At 39.8% G+C, this 16,061-nt stretch overlaps 1 gene segment (V, D, J or C); it reads left to right on the top strand.

Annotated features, from left to right (window-relative positions):
* Nucleotides 1–782: 782 nt before the first annotated feature.
* LOC106588303 (Ig kappa chain V-III region MOPC 321-like) lies at nucleotides 783–14,689 on the top strand. The segment is given in 4 exon segments: nucleotides 783–859; nucleotides 1,026–1,329; nucleotides 12,750–12,787; nucleotides 14,140–14,689. Coding segments are annotated over 4 exon segments (723 nt in total).
* The last annotated feature ends 1,372 nt before the right edge of the window (nucleotides 14,690–16,061 follow it).

The raw sequence follows: 16,061 nt of genomic DNA, 5'->3' as shown, positions 1-16,061 counted from the left end.
TTCCCCTGGAGAATTTTGAATCCTCCATCAGCTGACCTGCTATCATGCTACATTTGCCTGTGCCACAGGGGACCATTAATCACACCGATATAAATTGCATGTCAGGCCGTGTGGGGATAAACTCTGAAGTGTCTGAAGTTTGTACTTTCATCCAGAGTCGTTTCATTTGAAATTCAGATTGAAACTGTCATAAGTGTGCCAGGCTCATACCTCTTCCTGTTTCTTAAACAAACAAACACACCTCTCCCTCTTTTCTTTTTGTTTCTTTTTTTCTATTCCGACAGTTGGGTACACAGATAAAGGAGGAGAGGAGGTTCAGAAATGGGGAAGTGAACTCCGGCCTCCGGCTCAGGGACAATATGTGGACTAGAGTTGTGGTGTTACCGACTCAGCTACACTCTGTATCTGTTTCCTAACACAAACACAGTTAAAGGAAACAGTGTAAACAAGCGCTGTATTCTCACTGAGTCCAAGTGGTTGTGGCTTTACGATAACTCATGAAAAATCTATGTTAAAACACATAACCTCTATATGCAAGGCTAAAGATTGACCAATGGACCCACGCTAGAGAGGTAGCTCAAGGACGAGGCAACATTAAGTGGCCCGCTTCATACCTCTGTCTGGAATTGCTTTGCTCAAATCAAGCAAGCTGCATATGTAACCACATGAGGACATTAGAGTGTGTGCATTTGTGTAAAAGACGGGACATTTGCATATCTGTCCTGCCTCACTGCTCCACATACTTTTAAAACCCCAGTGTTGATCATTGACTGTTCACTCCTTTCAGAGCAACTGACACGCAGCACAATGATGATGTCACTGACTCTACTGCTGGGGACACTGGGGCTCCTTGTTCAGGGTGAGAGACACTTTGACCAACTTTTATTCATGTTTGGTTTAGCTTCAGATTTAATCATCTGGTTTTGCCTGATATGTTTCATGATAGGCTTCGGGAAGATTATCAATGTCTGTTTGTTGTGATAACCTTACTAATCAGCTTTATTCACTTTTATTTTATTTCTCAGAATCATCAGGAGATATAATCCTGACTCAGTCTCCTAAATCTCAGTCTGTTCGCCCAGGAGAGACTGTCTCTATCAGCTGTACAGCCAGTTCAAGTACTTATAATAATCTCCAGTGGTACCTGCAGAAACCTGGAGAAGCTCCTAAACTCCTGGTTTATTCTACTACAAACCGTCAGTCTGGGATTCCAGGTCGTTTCAGTGGGAGTGGGTCTGGTAGTTCATATACTCAATTCACTCTGACCATCAGTGGAGTCCAGGCTGAAGATGCAGGAGATTACTACTGTCAGCAGGGTTACAGCACTCCGTTCACACAGTGTTAGAGCGTCGTACAAAAACCTCCTTCAGCTAAAGAGGAACTGCTCTGACTCAACAGCTGCAGAGCTACTAAAACTTTAGAGAACTTCATCAAAATATGACACATTATCAATCATACTATATAATTGGTTTATAATCTAGACTATAAAGAATTCGCTTTCAAGGTATTATGCAAAAGAATTGAAACCATTGCAATCAGGCTAAGTGTCCGTTTATTTTCATAGATTCAATAATGGAATAATTTAGTAAATGAATATGAATACTGCATATCTCGTGAATTAAAAAAATAATAATTTAATTATAAAATGTAAAGAATAGAAGTGTTGAATTTAATACATAGAAATCTATTTGACCCCAACCCAGATAGGTCCTACAAATTGAATCAATATTTGAATTTGAAAACAAAACAAGTAAGTCTTTTATGTTTTTGTATTCACAACTATAGCCAGTTATGAGATACATTTTATCTCCTAATGTTAGCACGTCCTAACTGTGAGTAGTAAAGTGTCTGTGTTTTTGTCTCTGTCTGTGTGTTTCTATCTCCTATTGGAGGTTGTATTCATGACTGGGGGTCCTCTGATCTCTGGTCAGTATGAGTAAGGGAGACTTCCAGTGGAGTCCTGCTGGATTGCAACTCTAGTTTGGAACACTCTTCTCTCTGGAGCTTCATTCACAAACACACTGGGACACGGAGGATACTGAGCTGTAGAGGATGATTCTCTTTAGAAGAAGATGCTGAACAAAGTGTTAGAAGTAAAGATTGGGATAAATTGCCTGTTATGTTCAGGACATCAGGTACTGATTTACCGCTGTTCATGACTGACCTCTGAAAGTTGAACCTGTCTGACTCAACTCAACTATTCATCACACTGTCCCTACCCAACTTCTACACCCCTTCAAACCTGAAAGAGTGAAGGAAGTCATACTGATTCCAATTTAAGAAGCATCCTTTTCATTTGATTTAACAGTACATACATAAATGCACATAGTTAACCACACAGTATAAAACCCATCAAAATACTCTTGAATAAAGTTCCCCATTTCAGCATTATACAAAGTCCAGTGTAAAGTCTGCTTCCCCTCATGTTCAGAACTCTAGTCAAATATACAGCTGCCCCAGTCCCTGAGGATTTGACTTCAGGGGATTGTGGTGGAGTGGAAACTCAAATTTGCATGGCCAAAGTGACTGCCACACTCCCAGAAAAGAGCAGCACTGTTGCCTGATGTTCACCTGTCCCCAGAGAGTAATCAGTGAATTTTTCAGTATAGGTATCAATCATGACTTCCGTATTTGTAAAATCATGAAGACTAGTGAGTTTAAAGCACATGGCTTTATGTTTTGGTATAATCATGACCATTGAGTTTAGAGCACATAGCTTTACTATCGCTGCAGATATCATTTTGAGGGGTACCAAATTTGGCCCAATAAGCTATGCATTCTTTGAGAGAGGTTAATAGACTGAAATGTATTAGTAAACATTTTTAAGGATGGAAAAAGTATTTAATATCTCAACATGTCAGAACCAACAGCATTACAGGAATAAAGCTTATAACAAATGTAAGAAAGCCAAGCAGATCTATGACATCAGAATCAGATAGATATTCTGGAGTAAGGCCCAGCACCAGACCAGTGTGATGGTAGTGCTGGATCAGTAAGAAGGACAGGTGCTTGAGTGCAGAGCTCATTAATCATAACCTATTGCTGAAAAAACATACACTACCGTTCAAAAGTTTGTGGTTACTTAGAAATGTCCTTGTTTTTGAAAGAAAAGCAATTTTTTTGTCCATTAAAATAACATCAAATTGATCAGAAATACAGTGTAGACATTGTTAATGTTGTAAATGACTATTGTAGCTGGAAACGGCTGATTTTTAATGGAATATCTACATAGGCGTACAGAGGCCCATTATCATCAACCATCACTCCTGTGTTCCAATGGCACGTTGTGTTAGCTAATCCAAGTTTCTAATTTTAAAAGGCTAATTTATCATTAGAAAACCCTTTTGCAATTATGTTTGGACAGCTGAAAACTGTTTAGCTGATTAAAGAAGCAATAAAACAGGCCTTCTTTAGACTAGATGTGTATCTGGAGTATCAGCTTCCAGTCTGAGGGGAAGCCATTGTTGGCCAGGCACATGAAAGTGGCCTTCCGCTGCTGCAGCTCCACACTGGAGGGGGGCAGGATCGTCAGGGTTGGACCAACATCACCTAGGAGACAGGTATGAAGTTAGGGAGAATGAGGGGGATAACGATCAAATCACCAGACTCATACGACAATATTGTTGCAGCAGTTTAAAATCTTAGCTGTAATGAAGGTTTTTCCATCCTTAAGTTTCTGTTCTTCAAACAGACAGTTAATTTATAATTCTTTATGTCACTCTTTCACTTCCCTTTGACTAGCTACTGAAGCATATTATAACTACATGAGATGACTGAAAATACAACCAACTATCTTCAAAATGTAATTATTTAAAATGTTATATTACAGCATACTTCTCACTTATTGTAATGCAGAGTAAGAAAATGCTAAATAAACTAAAGTAAAAAAATTAACACAATAAAATAACAATAAACGGGCTACAGTGCATTCGGAAAATATTCAGACCCATTGACTTTTTCCACATTTTGTTACGTTACAGCCTTATTCTAAAATTGATTAAATTGTTTTGTTTCCTCATCCATCTACACACAATACCCCATAATGAGTTTCTCCCACTCTTCTCTGCAGATCCTCTCAGGCTATGTCAGGTTGGATGGGGAGGGTTACTGCACAGCTATTTTCAGGTCTCTCCAGCGATGTTCTATCGGGTTAAAGTCCGGGCTCTAGCTGGGCCACCCAAGGACATTCAGAGACTTGTCCTGAAGCCACTCCTATGTTGTTTTGGCAGTGTGTTTAAGGTTGTTTACTGTTAGAAGATAAACCTTCGCCCCAGTCTGAGGTCCTGAGTGCTCTGGAACAGATTTACATCAAGGATCTCACTGTACTTTGCTCCAGTTATCTTTCCCTTGATCCTGACTAGTGTCCAAGTCCCTGCCGCTGAAAGACATCCCCGCAGCATGGTGCCGCCGCTACCGTGCTTCACCGTAGAGATGGCGCAAGGTTTCCTCCAGACGTGACGCTTGGCATTCAGGCCAAAGAGTTAGATCTTGGTTTCATCAGACCAAAGAATCTTGTTTCTCATAGTCTGAGAGTCCTTTAAGTGCATTTTGGCAAACTGTATGCAGGCTGTCATGTGCCTTTTACTGAGGAGTGGGTTCCGTCTGGCCACTCTACCATAATGTCCTGATTGGTGGAGTGCTGCAGAGATGGTTGTGTCACGTCTGCTCCCGCTCTTCCCTTCCTCTGGCGCTTGAGGGCACCAGATTACCCTGCATCACACGCTCCTGCCATCTATCATGCACACCTGCCTTCCCTCGTCACTTGCATCAGCATTATTGGACTCACCTGGACTCACTTATCTCCTGTTAATTTCCTCCCCTATAATTGTCAGTTCCCTAGCTCTGTTCCCTGCTGCTTCATTGTATTGTCTTTGTCTCTTGTATTTGCTTCTGACGCTGTTCCTGCCTTGTCTCTGTCCGTTATCATTAAATGTTTTACTCCCAGTACCTGCTTCGTATCTCCAGCGTCATTCCACGTGACAGGTTGTCCTTCTGGAAGGTTCTCCCATCTCCACAGAGGAACTCTGGAGGTCTGTCAGAGTGATCATTTGGTTCTTGGTCACCACCCTGACCAAGGCCCTTCTCCCACGATTACTCAGTTTTGTTATTGTAAAGTGGAAAAGTCTAGGAGCAGCAACAGCTCAGCCGTGAAGTGGTAGGCCACACAAGCTCAGAGAACGGAACCACCGAGTGGTGAAGCGCGTAGTGCGTAAAAATCATATTTTTCTCTGTTGCAACACTGACTACCGAATTCCAAACTGCCTCTGGAAGCAATGTCAGCAAAATAACTATTTGTTGAGAGATTCATGAAATGGGTTTCCTTGGCTGAGCAGCCACACACAAGCATAAGATCACCATGCGCAATTCCAAGCGTTCTCTGGAGTGATGACACACTTCACCATCTGGCAGTCCGACAGACGAATCTGGGTTTGGCGGATGCCAGGAGAATGCTACCTGCCCCAATGCAGAGTGCCAACTGTAAAGTTTGGTGGAGGAGGAATACTGATCTGGGATTGTTTTTCATTGTTCGGGCTAGGCCCCTTAGTTCCAGGGAAATCTTAACGCTACAGCATAGAATTACATCTAGACGATTCTGTGATTCCAACTTTGTGGCAAAAGGCTGGGGAACGCCCTTTCCTGTTTCAGCATGACAATGCCCCTGTGCACAAGTCAGGTCCATACATAAATGGTTTGTTGAGATCGGTGTGGAAGAACTTGACTGGCCTGCACAGAGCCCTGACCTCAACCCCATCGAACACTTTTGGGATGAATCGGAACGAATGGTTTGTTCTATATCTTCAATCAAATTAAACATGTACAACTGTGACATTACAATGTTTAATGGTCTTTTTCATCAGTTGTTTTATATGAAATGTAATTTCCACCACACTCTGTCACTACCCCAATGCCAAGTCATCACCATCACAGTACATATTTTATTAAATTACAATTGATATTGACTATTTTTCCCATATGTGGACCGTATATGCTTGTTCTTAAGATAATAAATATTAAGATTTTAATGTGGTAAATTCAGGTTTCTGAGAATCATTAAGGCACATATGGACATGACAATGATGAATACATTTAATTAAGAAAACTTCCAAATAGTAAAAATATACATGAAAAAATCTAATTTGTGTGAAATATATAAAATACCTTAGGCACAATTTCTGTAAATTCCTTTTCGGCTAAAATAGAAAATGTTATGACGTGGTGGTAATGACGTTTCCCCTCTGGTATTTGGGGAAACTGATAAAAAAATTATATTTTTAAATAGTATGGTCTCAGCCACTATTAGATCTTGTTTCCAGACAGAGTGACGAACATTTTCAGAAAGATAAAAAGCAGTTTCAATAGGTTTCATTTTCAAAGACATTTAACATCCAAACGTGCCCGTATTCGCAAAATCAACCGGCTATGAAACGAAACAGCAGAAATACTTTGAAAAGAGCTACTGTAGCATTTTTCTAACCCTAACATAGGGCGTGTCATGCCAAATAGTGTCCCGCTCGACGTCACAATGGGATTCGATGAGTTCTAGCTTCTGTTGCTAGGAGTGTTGCTCGAATTTGCAACATTCTGACCAGATTATTTAATGAATCAAAGCGTCCGTTGCTATGATGGTTGCTTGGTTACCTCGTAGCGGTCGCGAAGGAAGGAGGACGCCGGCAGTTCTAGTTCTATTTCACCTCAGAAGCGCTCGCCCAGTCCGTGGAAAATTATTACCTCCGGTGTTTTTGACGGTGACAACCTGCTGACTACCTGCTGCTTCAGAGGACCGAAGAGACTGGAAAGAGAACACTATTTCTTTACCATATATTTGTCTTTATATAAGTACATATTGTTAAATAGGAATAAAGCTGTTTTTTAAGGTGTTTTTAGATAGATTTTATAGTGACATTGCTAGCTACTTATTTACCACAGCCAGACAGTTTTACTTAGCTAAAGTCGTTATCTAAGTTAGCTAGCTAGCTGTTATTGTAGCCACTTTCTGTTTGTCTAGCTAGCTAGCTAACTTTTTTTTATTTTCTAGCTAGCTAACTGTTATTGTAGCTGCTTTCTGTTTGTATGTAGCTTGCACTTTAATGGCATCCTTGAAAATATTTTATTTTATCTTTCCAACCAGGCAAAGTACTATGAAGGCACTGATCTCGACAAGAGGCGCATCATTCGTAGGGGGGCAGAAAAATGCACAATTCAGGGTAACGTTAAGCAGTTAATTTCTGTTACTGTTGGATAACTGGAAGGATTTATGAACAACCATTTAACAACAATTTTATTTTTCATCTAGCTAACGTTAGTTGGTCATCTACATGTTGCTAGCTATACATTTAGTTATATGTCTGTCAGATTGAGGTATCTAGCTATAAGTTAACCCTGATCAATCAAATGGATAGGTGTAAACAATTATGGTAACTCCAACTGCCCTTAACTAAATTTAGGTGTCTTTGTTCGACAGAGCGAGACCCATACAGAAAGAGAGAGGAAGAAAGTGAGAAGGAAAGTGACAGAGGGAGAGAGAGAGAGGTGGGAAGAGAGTGAAAAACAGAGAGAGATGAAGAGCGAGAGAAACAGAAAGAGAAAGACATCAGTGCAAACTTACTTAGACTTTAGTATTTCAACAACTCTTCTCTTCCAATTTGTTAGGCAATCACATATACCTACCGGGGAAGGATGGCCAGCCACACAGGAGAGTGATTTTCACCAAGGAGGAAATGGAGGCCGTGCTGACAGAGATGCATGCTGGACATTTTGGAGTGAATCGCATGATTGCCAAAATCAACGGTCAACCACTGAAATCCCTAACGCCTTACACTTCGGTGAAGCCCGTGAGACAAAGTATGTTAAGCTCTGGTTGACATTTGAGAAAGCAATAAATGGTTGTTATGCTGAGCTCATAAAAAAGACAAGCCAGTATATGAATCAAATAGATTTGCATATGAATGGAATGGAAATTAACTGACTTCGTGATCTGCAACTTTAATGTGTCAAGCAGATCACACGTTTACTTTGCCATTTCCGAAACGTAACCATGCGTCACGTAGCAACGTGTTTAAGACATGGATTTCATGTTGTAATGTTAACAAGGTACCAGAAAGTAGTTAGAATTAATGTTTTCATTTTATTAGTTTAAACAAAACTTGTTTAAACGGCGAAAAAATCAGCATTGTTTGCATAGCGATGATGAAAAGAACGTCATTTAGGCTGTAATGATCTCCAAAATTTGAATCATTAAGTAATCACACCTTTGATATAGCAACGGACGCTAATAGTTTATCGAATCCCATTGTGACGTAGAGAGGGACACTATTTGGCTGGGGGACATTATTTGGCATGACAGGCCCAACAAATTAACCACCCGCCAATGTGACTGGTGAAATAGACATTCTTGCGTTAATCTACCCACATTTGGCAGGTGGCTGGTGTTCATTTTATGCCCAACATAGGACACTGAGAAGATACTTTCAAGCTATATATACACTGAACAAAAACATTAACGCAACATGCAACAATTTCAAAGATTTTACTGAGTTACAGTTCATATAATGAAATCAGTCAATTAAAAGAAATAAATTAGGCCCTAATCTAGGGATACAGATATGCATCTGTTGGTTACAGATACCTTTAAAAAAAGTAGGGGAGTGGATCAGAAAACCAGTCAGTATGTATGTATGTGGTAAAAATACAATTTGCCTCATGCAGCATGACACATCTCCTTCACATAGAATTGATCAGGCTGTTGATTGTGGCCTGTTGAATTTTGTCCCACTCCTCTTCAGTGACTGACAAAGTTGCTGGATATTGGTGGGAACTGGAACACGCTGTCATACACGTTGATCCAGAGCATCCCAAACATGCTCAATGGGTGACCTGTTTGGCGAATGAGTATGCAGGCCATGGAAGAACTGGGACATTTTGGGCTTCCAGAAAATGTGTACAGATCCTTGCGTCATGGGGCAGTGCATTATCATGCTGAAACATGAGGTGATGTTGGCGGATGAATGGCAAGACAATGGGCCTCAGGATTTCATCATGATATCTCTGTGCATTCAAATGCCCATTGATAAAATGCAATTGTGTTCGTTGTCCGTAGCTTATGCCTTCCCACACCATAACCCCACTGCCACCATGGGGCACTCTGTTCACAACGTTGACATCTACAAACCGCTCGCCCACACGACGCCATACACGTGGTCTGCGGTTGTGAGGCTGGTTGGAAGTACTGCCAAATTCTCTGAAACTACATTGAATGCGGCTTATTGTAGAGAAATTAACATTTAATTATCTCACAAACGCTCTGGTGGACATTCCTGCAGTCAGAATGCTAATTGCACGGTCTCTCAAACTTGAAACATTTGGTTGTGTGACAAAACTGCACATTTTAGAGTGGCCTTTTATTTTCCCCAGCAAACGCTGCACCTGTGTAATGATCATGCTGTTTAATCAGCTTATTTATATGCCACACCTGTCAGGTGGATAGATTCTCTTGGTAAAGGAGAAATGCTCATTAACTAGGATGTAAACAAATTTGTGCACAACATTTGAGAGAAAGAAGCTTTTTCTGCTTATGGACAATTTCTGTAATCCTTTCATTCAGATCATGAAACATGGGACCAGGACTTTGCATGTTGCGTTTATATTTTTGTTCAGTATACAGTATATGTGCAAAACTTCTACCGCAGATTGTGGATGTGTCTAGGGGCCAGCCTCTACGTTTTGTATATTTTACCACCATTATGAATTCATCATTTTCCTTTGACTTTAACAGTGTGTAAAAAGTTGATTTGAACTTTTGATGGATAAATGGATGAGTAATGAATTCTTCATGCATTTCATCCATCTGTCTGTGAATGTATGGACATGCTTCAGTGCTGCCATCTAGTGGTAAGATAAGGGTGATAAGGGTAGAAGAACATTTCAAACATGCCACTTGGCACGCACTGGTTGAATCAACGTTGTTTCCACGTCATTTCAATGACATTATGTTGAACCAATGTGGAACAGGCATTGAATTGACATCTGTGCCCAGTGGGATGATAGAATGTCCTCCCTGCCACAGATTCTAGCATAAATCAACCATGACTGCTATCTATTGTTATCTTAATTTGGGAAGCTATTGACAATAACTGTACATTTGCATAAAGCACATTTATTTGCAGATACACATTTAGGGGGAAGCGACTATCAGTTGTCATATATAGCCTACAGGCATTATCCCTTCATCTCTTCATTGACCTTTCCTTCGTCTATCCCCCTATTTTTTTTCTCTCCTTTATTTAATGATTTAGTTTCACTGTCCAAATATTATCTTTTGTCAGTTAAAACCTTAACCTTTAACTGTAACTGTCAACATCTCAAACAGCCAGTCCATTCTTTCCAACCAGAATTCATAATCCTTATCAAGTCTCACTGAGTCTGTATGAAGGCGATCAGATCCACAGACGACTATACAATATGGATGGGCGGGTCTGTCGTTCTAGGCTAACAATGCAGAAGACAGAAAAGAGAACATTTGCGTGTTCGAGCGGAAAACTTTTGTGATCTCGGTGACCATCCAAAGTGTGTTGTATTATGGGGATAGAAAAATCTGATTTCCGCCTACATGACGACTTTACACAAACCATGTGATCAAAGGTCATGAAGTTTTGACTGTAGTTGACTGCAAGTTTCTGCAGTTTCTCCTCACCAGTTGCAAATTGCAGTCATCCCCTGCATTGTGGGAGGCTCTATTGTCAACCAATCAATATGGTGTTTTTGTTTGACCCATACGAACGTGACCAAAGACATGACTGAAACAGCATTTCCACAATTCATGTGATATTTGAGTCTCTCTCTCACCAATTGATTGTACATTTTCAGGTTGTGACTGTGATATGTGGGTTAGAGACATGTTTATTTCGACATTATGAAGAAAAACTTTTGCAGATGCACCTCTCCCCAACTTCACTCCTTGGGCTTGTTCGACATTTAGGCGACATGCCGACTGACTGATCTACAAATCACCTTCCACCATAAATAATGTCTCGTTATTATTTGTAGGTCACAATTTACCCATGATACATTACGGTTTTGATCCTCTCGAACAATCCCCTTGGCTTTTGTTTACAGTTGGTTGCTTTCGCCTTACCGCTCAATATTAGGAAAGTGTCCTTAATGTTTTGTACACTCAGTGTATAGTGTCATAAGCCAAGAATTAAAGCAATTCTAATGTCCAGCAACCTTGCCAGCAGGCATGCCAGCTACGATAGTTAGACTAGCTGCTCTAACTTCATTGATAGCCTGAACTGGCTTGGTAGCTAATTATGAGGTTGGGAGATTAGGAACCCGTCAAGCTGGCTAGCTGAAGCTAACTTAATAAAATTGATAGGTGGCTAGTATTACCAAGAAACAATACAACATTTTAGTTGTATTTATTAATCCATGAAGGAATCAAAAGGCTACATAGCTTGATCAAATTAATTTAGAAACATATATCCTGCGAGTCCTGCCCATCACAGGAGAGCTAAAATCGAATAAGACGATGTCGATACTGTTTTCACGCAGTAGAGAATCTAGGGTCCTGCCTAGCATATGTTTGCTCCGTCGTGCAGGAACAACTTACTAGGGACAATGGTGGTGGGGAGGGGGGGGGGGACTATTGGCTGTTGTTGTCAGAGTGCCTCCTCCGCAAAATACTGCTGACAGATCTTTTTTATAAATAACTATGTAAGAATTTGGACTTGTGACATTTTCCACATTTTGTTGTGTAACATGGTGGGACTCAGATGGATTTAATTGTCCATTTTTGTCAACGGGTAAAAAGTGAAAGTCAAAGTGAAAAATGGATTTAATTGTAATTTTAAGTCAAATCTGTAATTATATGTAGGCCACTCAGGAACATTCAATGTCGTCTTGGTAAGCAACTCCAGTGTATATTTGATCTTGTGTTTTAGGTTATTGTCCTGCTGAAATGGGAATTTGTCTACCAGTGTCTGTCGGAAAGCAGGCTGAACCTGGTTTGCCTCTAGGATTTTGCCTGTGCTTAGGTCTATTCCATTTCATTTATCCCCCAAAAAACTCCCTAGTCCTTACCGATGACAAGCATACCCATAACATGATGTAGCCTCCACCATGCTTGAAAATATGAAGAGTGTTTTTTGTAGAGTAATGAAGAGTAATGTTTTTTGTTGGATTTTCCACAAACATAACGATTTGTATTCAGGACATAAAGTTAGAGAGGAGCTACTCATTCAAAAAACATTTGAAACACTATTATGCACACAGAGTGAGTCCATGCAACTTGTCATGTGACTTGTTAAGCACATTTTTACTGCTGAACCTATTTAGGCTTGTAATAACAAAGGGGTTGAATACTTATTGACTCACACCATTTCAGATTTTCATTTTTAAATCATTTGTAAAAATGTTTAAAATACATAATTCATCTTTGACAATATGGGGTATTTTGTGTAGTTCCACAAAATCTAAATTTAATCAAATTTAAATTCTGGCTGTTAAACAACAAAATGTGTAAAAAGTCAAAGGGTGTGAATACAAAGGGTGTGAATACTTTCTGAAGGCACTGTGTATCAACGTAGTCCAAAGCAGTATTCATACTGTTGAAAGATCAATGGCGAACATGAATGTGTCTAGTCTACTGGAGTTCCAGAGTGTACCAGTAGGGGGCATCATGCCTCTGTTACCATTCCCCTCTGTGTCTGTCTGGAGGTTTTTGTACAGCCAGTCAATCAGACTCTATCACAGTGGTGGACTTTCGGTGGAGGGACCAAACTGAGTGTTGGCAGTAAGTATTCAATTCTAGACCTTGACTTCTGATATCAAAATCTAATACATTGTCTTAACAATATTACAACTCCCTTAAATAGAAAGTAGAAATGTGTATTTATTTTTGGAGAATTGTTGTTGCATTTATTTTCCTTAGATGTAAATATAGTTAAATTAAAATGCCTATTCAAGATGTAATATATCAAACAAGGTTATACAGTGTGTATTCATTTGGAACAGGGATACTGTTCAAATCAGAGTGGTTTAGATAAATGTAGCTTTACAAAGAGCAAAAGCAGTGTCTCTATAGTGTCAGAGGTTTTTGTACGGCCGCTGAATGAGATTGTATCACTGTGGTACACTTTTGGTGGAGGCACTAGACTGGATATTGGAAGTAAGTTTACCTACCTCTAATAAAGAAAATGTTCTGACCTTGCATATAGATGCATTGATCTTGTGAGAAAGATTAAAATTGAATGAAATGCTATGCATGGTTATGTTTGACGTAAAATAGTTATTCTCTTCATAAGAGTCACCAAATACCTTTAGTTTAGACCTCAAATTTGAAGCTATTGTTTTTGGTTAAGTGACCCTTTCTCGTAAATAATATCACTATTCATTTTATTTGAATGTGTCTTTTAAATGTATATGATTGTTGTAAGATGGTTATATTCAACTTAAATTTACTCCTTCAGCATTCAGCTGCAATGTATTGCTTAGCTTTGCTATCTATTCGCTATCTATTGAAAAGTCTTGCTATCTTGCGAAGTCCGGCTGTTCTGCTGTTCATATGAATGTACATTTATTTTAAATTTGTGTTTGAATATCATGTAAATTACACAACTTCATTCACCTCCTTTCGATAAATTAAAACTTAAATGTTTTAGTGTGTCTTTTAAATTAAATGTATATCATTGTTAGATGGTTGCAGTCAACTGGAATTTACTTCCTCAGCATACAGTAGGCATATTTTAAACAAATTTTAAATAAATTCATAATTTAAGAATTGTTCTTTAAAATAAAAATAATAATTCATATTGAAATGCAGTTTGATTCTTAAGAGTTTATTCCATTACAATAAGTGAGAAGTATACTGAAATATTTCACATTTTAAATAGTTACATTTTGAAGATAGTTGAATGTATTTTCAGTCATCTCATGTAGTTATAATAGGCTTCAGTAGCTACTCAAAGGAAGTGAAAGAGTGACAGAAAGAATGATGAACTGTCTGTTTGAGTAACAGAAACCTACGGATGGAAAAAACTTCATTTACGGCTAAGATGTTAAACTACTGCATCAATATTGTCGTATCAATCTGGTGATTGATTGATTGATAGTTCCCCTCTCCATAACTTCCCACCTGTCTCCTAGGTGACGTTCGTCCCACCCTGACAGTCCTGCCCCCCTCCAGTGTGGAGCTGCAGCAGGGGAAGGCCACTCTCATGTGCCTGGCCAACAAGGGCTTCCCCTCAGACTGGAAGCTGGGCTGGAAGGTGGACGGTAGCAGCAGCAGCAGCAGCACATGGGAGGTGACCGGGAGCCCCGGGGTCCTGGAGAAGGACGGCCACTACAGCTGGAGCAGCACCCTGACCCTCCCTGTCGACCAGTGGAAGAAGGTGGGCTCTGTGGTCTGTGAGGCCACCCAGGGCTCCCAGTCTCCACTTTCTGAGACACTGAGGAGAGACCAGTGTTCTGATTAATGAGCTCCTCCCCACATTCCACAGTTTTTTTATCTCTCTTCCGTACTGATCCAGCACTACTACCACACTGGTCTGGTGCTGGGCTGGGCCTTACTCCAGAATATCTGTCTGATTCTGATGTCATAGATCTGCTTGGCTTTCTTACATTTGTTATAAGCTTTATTTCTGTAATGCTGTTAGATCTGACATGTTGAGATAATAAATACTTTTTCCATCCTTAATATTGTTGCCTGGATATCCTTATAAAATTAGTTTTACCATTATACATGGAGATATGTATGTATAATGTATATTATGTACAAAAGAATCCTTATACATTTCAGTCAATGAACCTCTCGTAGGGTGCATGGCTAATTGGGCCAAATTTGGTACCTGTCAAAATGTTACCTGCAGTGATACTGAAGCCATGTGCTCTAAACCCACTGGTTTTCATGATGATTCTAATACTGAAGGCATCATTGATACCAATACCGAAAAACTCACTGAAACTCTCTGGGGAGGTGAACATCTGGCCACTGTTCTGCTGTATTCTGGGAGCGTGGAAATCACTCTGGTCATGCAAATCTGAGTTCCACTGCACTACAGCTCACAATGTCCTGAAGTCAAATCCTCTGGGACTGGGGCAGCTGTGAACATGGGTGGGGGAAGCAGACTTTACACTGGACTTTGCATAACGTTCAAATGGGGTATTCTACTCAAGGGTATTTTTATGGGTTTTATACTGTGTGGTTAACTGTGTATTTATGACTACTACTATGTACTGTTAAGTCAAATGAAAAGGGTGCTTCTTATATTGGAATCAATATGACTTACTTCACTCTTTCAGGTTTGAAGGGGTATAGAAGTTGAATATGGACTGTGAGATGAGTAGTTGAATTGGGTCAGACAGGTTAAACTTTCAGAGGTCAATCATAAACAGTGGTGTAAATCACAACCTGATGTCCTGAACATAAGAGAAAACATCCCAATCTTTACTTCTAACACTTTGTTCAGCATCTTCTTCTAAAGAGAAGCATCCTCTACAGCTCAGTATCCTCCGTGTCCCAGTGTGTTTGTGAATGAAGCTCCAGAGATAAAACAAAAGTGAAGAATGACTGATTAATAAGGTTATCACAACAAATAAACATCTTCCAAAGCCTATCATGAAACATATCAGGCAAAATCATGATTTTTGTTTTTTATTCAGCAATATTCACAAACTAAGTTTAAATCTGAGGCTAAACCAAACATGAATCACAGTTGTCAAAGTGTCTCTCACCCTGAACAAGGAGCCCCAGTGTCCCCAGCAGTAGAATCAGTGACATCATCATTGTGCTGCGTGTCAGTGGCTCTGAAAGGAGTGAACAGTCACTGATCAACACTGGGGTTTTAAAAGTACGTGGAGGAATGAGTCAGGACAGCTATGCAAAGCGTTCCTTTTTTACGCATTTACACCACTGTACATGTGAACACACAGATAAATGATGTCAGCAGTTTCCAAAAGTAGGCCTACCGTGTGTCATATTTGAGAATATTAAAATCATAAACCACACAATGTAACAACTATAGTTTAACTTAAATGGGGCCTAGTTTGACTTGCCCACACAGTGTTTG

The sequence above is a fragment of the Salmo salar genome, chromosome ssa27 (assembly GCF_905237065.1).
Source record: "Salmo salar chromosome ssa27, Ssal_v3.1, whole genome shotgun sequence".
NCBI lineage: Eukaryota > Metazoa > Chordata > Actinopteri > Salmoniformes > Salmonidae > Salmo > Salmo salar.
This window is presented reverse-complemented; position numbering and strand designations above follow the sequence as displayed.